This window comes from Scleropages formosus, chromosome 9, assembly GCF_900964775.1.
Source record: "Scleropages formosus chromosome 9, fSclFor1.1, whole genome shotgun sequence".
Lineage (NCBI taxonomy): Eukaryota > Metazoa > Chordata > Actinopteri > Osteoglossiformes > Osteoglossidae > Scleropages > Scleropages formosus.
The window spans coordinates 16,553,186-16,561,018 of NC_041814.1; the positions used below are offsets into that span (position 1 = coordinate 16,553,186).

The window sequence follows — 7,833 nt, forward strand, 5'->3', positions numbered from 1 at the left end:
TATGGGACAAACGGTTCTGAAAGTGTGTGTGTGTTAAATGAAGAATCACATGGTCTGGGTCACTTTCAACACTGGGACATTACAAGGACCTGAGAGATTTCTGAGGCTGTTTTTTGTTGTGTTAAATGCATGTACAATTCAGACAGAATAAGTTACCCAGGCAAAAGTGTATAATAATAATAATAATAATAATAATAATAATAATAATAATGTTTTGTTAAATAAACATGGTGTTTGGTGTCTCCATTTACAGCACTACGGCATTTATCTCTATGCCTCTTTATGAAAACCTGCAATAAACACAAGGGAGAAAAATCATGTGCTCCATATCTGAAGCTGGTTGCCACTGCATGAAAACATACATAGAGGGATTGCCACACTATCTGCCTATTAGTAAGCAGGGTCACTCATATGCAAAGTTTGTGTCCACTTAGGTGATGCTCTGATGTCATTCCTCTTTCATTTAGATACAAGTGCCTAAAATCCAGGATAGCTGTACAGTAAATAAAGTCATGGTAACATTAATCATGATGATAAATAATCGTGTGTGATTTATGATACCGAGTTGCATTAATTTAATTATTTTTGTTGTTATTAATATACAGAAGGGACAGTGGTGGAAGTTGGGATCAAAGCCAGACAAGCAGTAGATGGTCAGTTCTACTTTTTCCTGAGCAAGAACGATTAAACATTTTGAGTTCCTTCGAGGAACAGTTAGGTCATTTCTGCTCTGCACAATGGGATCCAGCGTAATGAGGATACACTTTCCAACATCACATTTGGTAAACACATCTGCGGATGTTCTTTGGGATGTTTTCCTTTTTGTTCGGTGCTGCTGGAACATCAGGGACCATCATAATAAGCAGAGCAGAGTTTAGAGACTAGGCAACGGCAAGGCAGTCGTCTGAAAGACACTTGATTAATTGCAGGTGACATGGCCTGTTTTTCTCAGAGGAAACAGTGTGACGCCACTATGATTAAGTGTTAGTGCAGGGTGCTTGTGGGATGTGTTTGCTTGTAGGTAGGTGATAAAGGACAAAGGCTTTGCTTTCACTAGAGCCTGCTCACTGATAGTTACACCTGTTTGTAAGGTGTCACACCTGAAGTGGGAGCTTTATAAAGCAGCAAGGCCATGGGAAAGTGCCTTTTCTCTTGCTGTTTCATTCATACTGAAATTGAAACCAGCATCACACTGGACACATCTTGTTCAAAAAGAAAACAAGATTCATTCGCTAACGTCCATCCAGCGCCAACAACGGCTTGTCCCGAGTGGGGTTGCGGTGAGCCGAAGCCTAGCCCGGCAACGCAGGGGACACACGCCGGACAGGGTGCCAGTCCGCCGCAAGGAACCTCAAGTGGGACTCGAATCCCTAACCTGCCACACAGCAGGCACTGACTGAACCTGCTGTGCCACCATGCCCCCCTTATTGTTTGTCCAAGTCAGGGTTGTGATGATCCAGAGCCTATCCCAAAAGTTCAGGGTGCAAGGTCAAGTGAAGTACACCCTGGATGGGATGCCAGTCCATCACAGAGAAGGCTTATTGTATAAAAACAAAACCTTTATAAACAAGGTTTTACTGATAGACCACCTCAAGTTGTTTTGGAAACATATAGGATATCTTAAACGTGTATACACACACACACACACACACTTTCTGAACTGCTTGTCCCATATGGGATTGCAGGGAGCCAGAGCCTAATCCGGCAACTGGGGGCATGAGGCTGGAGGGGGTGGGGACACACCCAGGACAGGATGCCAGTCTGTCACAGGGCACTCCAAGCAGGACTTGAACCCCAGACCCACTGGAGAGCAGGACCTGGTCCAACCCACTGCACCACTGCACCACCACACCCCCCGTATCTTAAATATAGCATTTCTTTATTAAGAAAATTCATTTGCATTTGAGAATAGCAACAGTGATGTGTACAACAAACTTAGTAAAAAAAGAACAATTCATAAAAGCCTGGAACCTTCAACAACACACCAATCAGTCATGTTGATGTCACACTGTACTATATATTGGTTTTGAACTTTAAGGACTAAATGGACAGCATGCTCTTTACTAATGTCATTTTCCTGAATCCTGCACTTGCAATGCAATAAGAGATTATTTTTTCGCCCTGTAATGAAGAGCAGCACATGCATAGACACAGATTACTTTGTACTTAATGAAAATGACACATTAATTAGAAATTACATGTCAAACATGTCAATGAACACATCTGTTATCTGCTTACTATTCAGGATCTCTTTCCTGAGTGTTTTGACTACAGTGCTGTAATACTTTCTATTCAGCCTGTTCGCATTTTTAAATTTATACATTCGCTTTTAAACATGAAAAGACTATGACAAACATTCAGGCATTCCATAAGAGCAGCATCGTCTTGTTAAGGCAACAATGTGATTAAAGATGCGAAAGGTTGCTGTGGGTCCCACAAGAGTGGGTGTTACATCACTGGAAGGATGAATTTGTTCCTGTTTTAATTTGTTTATGCTGTATACACATTCATTTGCAAGGGCTCGGAATTTACTTTGCATTTTTACTGAGCTTTCACAGGAGTTTCTGAAATGCATTTATTCTATTGTTCCTGAGCGCACAAACGACCAAAATCAGTCATGTTTTCATTATGAAGAGAAGCCAAACTATACTGCCTGCGCAAAATTGTATTTTATTTTGTTTACGGGACTTTTCATTATACCGTAGCTCTTAAAGGTTTTCAGCTGTAGTGGAACAATCACAATGGTCATTCAACAGACAATGTAGAAATAAAGCTCAGGACGTTACTCCCGTATTAATTTGACAGCTATGGATTGGACGACTTCGCCGACAAACTTTGAAAATGACGGAAAGTTTTACTTGTGTAGTCATTCAGCTGATTGGTAAAGCGCACACTCAGCATGTGTGATTGATGACTTGGGTAAATTGCACACTCATCACTTATTTTAGAGCTTTGTAGATGGCTAAGTGAGAGATGGCAATGTCACCAAAGAATGGATTGAGCACCTTTGCAAAGTTCCACCAGGAAAGTTCCGTTTTATGACTGATTCCAATTTTCCATATGATAACGAAAGCTTGCAAGAGCTTCTGCTAAATAATGAAGTCGTCCGTTAATGTGCACAAACAAAGACTCGTTGACTTTGTAGGGATTTTACCGTAATCTTTGCGCTCGCTCACTTTTACATTGACTTCAATGCAGCAAATGATTTCTGAGTCCACAACAAGTAGAAACCCTTTTGGACTTTTATTTAAAATTTTTTGTACTTTTAGTAATTTTATTCAAAAAGGGTCAAATTTTAAAAATAGGCATTTTATTTTGTACAGATATCATTACAACATAATTCAGGGTTTGTATTTCTGGCAGTTTTTGTTCAAAGATCTCTGTTAAGGTGAGGAAAGATGCGCGCGCGCGCACACACACACACACACACACACACACACACACACACACACACACAGGTTTTCAAAGACTCTCGGCACACTCTTGTGGTTATGTCCAGAAATTACACAAACTGTAAAATTGACCTTGTGGTTATTTCACTCCAGCTATGGTGCGAGGCTTGCGAGTCCACACGCATTAGAACTGAGTGTTTTTGGGGGGATCTGTGCTTCTGTCACAAACATGTCCTCCAGGGGATCTTTCCTCTAACAAAGAACGCCTCACATGGTACACGGAATACACTCCTCTTATCAAGAAAATGAAAGCAATGATTGCAAAGAAGGTAGAGTAGATGAAGTACTGGGGGAAAAAAAAAATACAGTTAATAATCATGAGATATCTCTCAAAGAGGATTATCTATCTATCTATCTATTTATCTATGCAATGGGGAACCATCACATTCTGATAAGATTTCCAGGGTTTTGTAATAGCATATAAAGTACTAAAGTAAAGCAGGCATATACAGTATGCATACAGAGCTCATATGCATGGCCTATTAATGGAAGGGGGCTACATAAACACCTATGTTTCCATGTTAATCTACCCAATCAGTCCACAGTGTTTACGTACCTGGGTGGTAAGTGGTAGCTGGAGGCTCTTTGTGTTAATCACAACTGCTGTCAAAATGGTCTGTATGGCTGTTGCCAGAAAAGTGTTTACTCCGAACATCAAAGCATAACATTCCTTACTCAGTTTTTTTGCAATCTGAAACCTAGAAAATTATGTAAAACATATATTGAAAAAATGATAAATAGATGAATGACTCACAAAAAAAGTTTCACTACTATCACCTGCATTATTTTTTTTATAAGTCTGGAAATTTAAACTACCAACAAAAACTGCTGCATTCAATCACAAACAATTAATCCAATTTTACATTCTTTCTATTATTTTTTTCACACACACACACACACACACACACATTTTCAGAACCGCTTGTCCCTTACGGGGTCACGGGGAACCGGAGCCTACCCGGCAACACAGGGCGTAAGGCCGGAGGGGGAAGGGGACACACCCAGGACGGGACGCCAGTCCGTCGCAAGGCACCCCAAGCGGGACTCGAACCCCAGACCCACTGGAGAGTAGGACTGCGGTCCAACCCACTGCGCCACCGCACCCCCTTATTTTTTTCACATTTGCTATTATTAATTTCTTGTTTATGCCTTACGTGCATATAGTTATCATCATCATGTAGGAGGACTTGAACAGCACATAGGAGGCATAGCAAATCCAGATGTTCCTGGTGATATCCATCACGTAGACAGATCCTGCAGTCACCACTGAGAACACACCTAGGACGAGTTCGCCCCACATGGACCAACTCAGTGTCATGTGACCTACTGCGAAGGAGGTGGCTGCACCTACAAGTTCACGCAGAAGGCACATGAACTCTCTAACAGCGATAGCAAGAATCTTTTCAAATTTCACAGCACTTCATTATAAAGCTGAAATTATTCTAATATATATGCACTTATGTAGCTATGCTCGACAATGAAATTGTGTTCTTGCAAACTGAAAAAATAGTATCACAATCTCAGTAAATAGATGTAGCAATGTTATTACATTTGATCGATTCACTTTATGATTGATTTATGATTATAATCACTTCAATATGAACACCCTGTTGTATTATTTATTTTAATACGTAACACACGGACTACGTGAAGTTGGCTGACATGCTATGCACCCTTTGTCTATCTTTTAAAATCGCAGTATGTTGGCAATGGTACAAATTTACCTGAAAGTGTTGCCACGGCATCCACAGCGCCATTGTAAGCAGTGAAATTGTCATGGGGCTCTTTCAAAGACCACAGAATCTGCACATAGTTGGAGACCTGGTAGAACCCACATCTTCCCATGGACCACCACAAGGAGAGGAAGAGGATTGTCACTGACGAGTAGCATTCCTTGCAATCCTTCACCAGCTTTGACCAAGAACACAAAATATATCTCCAGCGAACCCTTCTCAGGGTAAAGACGGAAAATCGAGAGGGCCTGGCCAAATCGGAAGAAATGTCTAGGTTTGGACCATTTGGATGCAGATCATTAAGTAGCAAGCTCCTCTGCGGCATGGGCAGCAGAAAGGACAAAAGCAGTGCTATGGAGAGGAAAAGCAGGGTGATGACATTTAGCCAATAAAAGGACGTGGCCCCAAAAGATGTGAGGAGCTGACCCAGCAGGGAACCCACTGCGAATCCAACAAGTATCGATCCCCTGCAGTAGCTGGTCACCCGTTGGTAGTGCTCTGCGTGGACTATGCTGTAGATGTAGGCGTAGTAGCCCACGTCGGATGCTGAAGCGATGCTATAGACAAAGAGGGCAATCTGCACAGCTCTGACTCCTGAGCCGAAAAGGAGCAAAAGCCAGGCAACTACGGAGCACAGGCCTTGTAGGACCACGACCGGTTTGTATCTCAGGAGGTCTGTCACTAAAAACACAGGAACCAAGAGGACAAGGTTGGAATACGTCCATATTGGATATACTTCTCTGGAAACCTTGGAGGAAAAATTAAAATTCACATGTCACTAAACATCTGAATATTTTCCCCAATAATAAACCCCAGTATATTTTAAAGTACAGTAAGAATAATAATTATCCCAAAAAACTTGACATTATACTGTAACAATAAATGCTTGGAGTCCGTATTAAAGACCAGCTGATAATTTTTAGATTCCATGGAAGTATTTTGACTCACTTTGTGTTTAGGTCTGAATATATTAATCTACATCTTAATTGCAAACCCTAAAACAATGTGGTTTGTTACATATAACAGATAACAGATAAAAATTCCTGTTATTTGCAAATTGTAAATAACTGTAAATTGTAAATAGTTGTAAGTAGCTTAACACTGGAAAAAAAATTGTCAGCCAAATGAAGAAATGTAAACATGACCCGCATTCAATAATCAGCCTTACAGAAAATTACTTTGCAACTCAACCAAACATTTTGGTCAGTGCTTGAAAATATTGTGAAAATATGATTTTACATACCTGTGAAATGCTAATGTTTTTATAGGGCCCAGTAAGAAATGGGGTCAGGAAAGGTTCTCCTGGCCTCATCATAGAGAAGAATCCATAAGTACAGATGACCACAGTGGGGTACATCCAGCCGCTGGTCTGCTGTGAATTCCAGCACTTCATGCTTTCTCCTTTTCGAAAAATGATCAAAGTTCTCCACTGTAACAGGCAGAGCGCTTTGCATGACTCATTTAAGCATTTTTATCAGCTTCGATAACGGCTTTGAGATAAGTTCAAGGGGAGTATGAAAGTCAGCGTTTGTAGAGAGGCAGAATTCAGCAGCACCTAAGTGTATGAAATGGGAGCATTGAGTGCTAGGGACGAAGGGCACTGGATACTGAGCTGTCACTGAAACACTGCTATATCGCATTTCCCTGTCCAACACGAAGCGAGGTTTTCCAGATTGCGCCATATAAGCAGCAGGTAGGTATTAAGGAAGAGCACCTGTAACTCAAAACATCACCTGCTCAAGTGAAAGTAGGGGCCCTCCCTTGTGCCCTATAGTTGACATGCTTGAGTAACATATCCATCTGTATGAAGAATAAAATTATCCAGCGCTGTGTAAGCAACTGGATAAAAGGCTATAGTAATAAATATTGCACACAAAAAATGTGACACAGTTAGAATAAGCGGCCGCGTCCCACCATAAACACGAGCTGATGACGTACCTTTTTCTTTTTTAAACACGTTAGCAGACTACACTTTTTTAAAAAGTGTCTTGGTTCACTTTGGTAGACCTTGATCCACTTGAACTGCTGGGGTGAGACTTACACGCAAGCGCAAGCAAATGACCTCTCATTACTCTCCCATTCTTTTTCATGGAAGGATAAACTCCAATGAGGCATGGCTTGGAGGGAAGGACACACGGAATGCGGTAGACCCAGGTTAAGGATATCCAATTCAGGTTACAAATATGCACGGCTGTCGGGGAGTCCGTCAGCAGTGCCGGCACAGCGGTCACGTGAGCAGCCGCTGTAATAGCTCTCCAGTGGCTTGTAACCATCTGGCAGTAAATCACACCCTGAAGAGGGGAATTACAAAAGCGGCACCTCACATCTGACAGAATACCAGATGTACTGTAACCTACATAAGCTGCATGGTCAACAGAACAGGAGCAAACAAAACAAATGGTAATACATCCCAAGATCTCTACAAGCACAGAGGCATGAAACTCCATGGGATGATGATTGCAATCTTCGTTGCTCCTTTTACAGTGACCTTTTTATGGAACCTCACAAAAATTCATCTTGTAACATTCCTGTGAAATATATAGTCATGTTGCTTTCTCAATTGTATCTATCCAAACCCAAGTTAAAGAAGATGTACAGCATAAAGGCTAATGCCGTCAAGCACTAGACATATTCCCATATTTTTTCCT

The 7,833-nt window shown here is 41.3% G+C and overlaps 1 protein-coding gene across 1 annotated transcript; it reads right to left on the bottom strand.

Annotated features, from left to right (window-relative positions):
- Positions 1-3,576: 3,576 nt before the first annotated feature.
- LOC108935380 (thiamine transporter 2-like) lies at positions 3,577-6,578 on the bottom strand. Its single transcript, XM_018753951.2, has 5 exons — positions 6,429-6,578; positions 5,177-5,933; positions 4,607-4,799; positions 4,009-4,150; positions 3,577-3,738 (listed from the first exon to the last, which is right to left on the bottom strand). The coding sequence occupies exons 1-5, from the start codon at positions 6,576-6,578 to the stop codon at positions 3,577-3,579; spliced, it is 1,404 nt and encodes a 467-aa protein (XP_018609467.2).
- Positions 6,579-7,833: the final 1,255 nt, after the last annotated feature.

Coding starts and splice junctions, on each gene's coding strand:
- LOC108935380 (XM_018753951.2), bottom strand. CDS start 6,578: ATGAAGTGCTGGAATTCACAGCAGACCAGCGGCTGGATGTACCCCACT. Junction 5,934..6,428: donor AAAACATTAGCATTTCACAG/GTATGTAAAATC, acceptor TTTTCCTCCAAG/GTTTCCAGAGAAGTATATCC. Junction 3,739..4,008: donor AGCTACCACTTACCACCCAG/GTACGTAAACAC, acceptor TTTTTCCCCCAG/TACTTCATCTACTCTACCTT.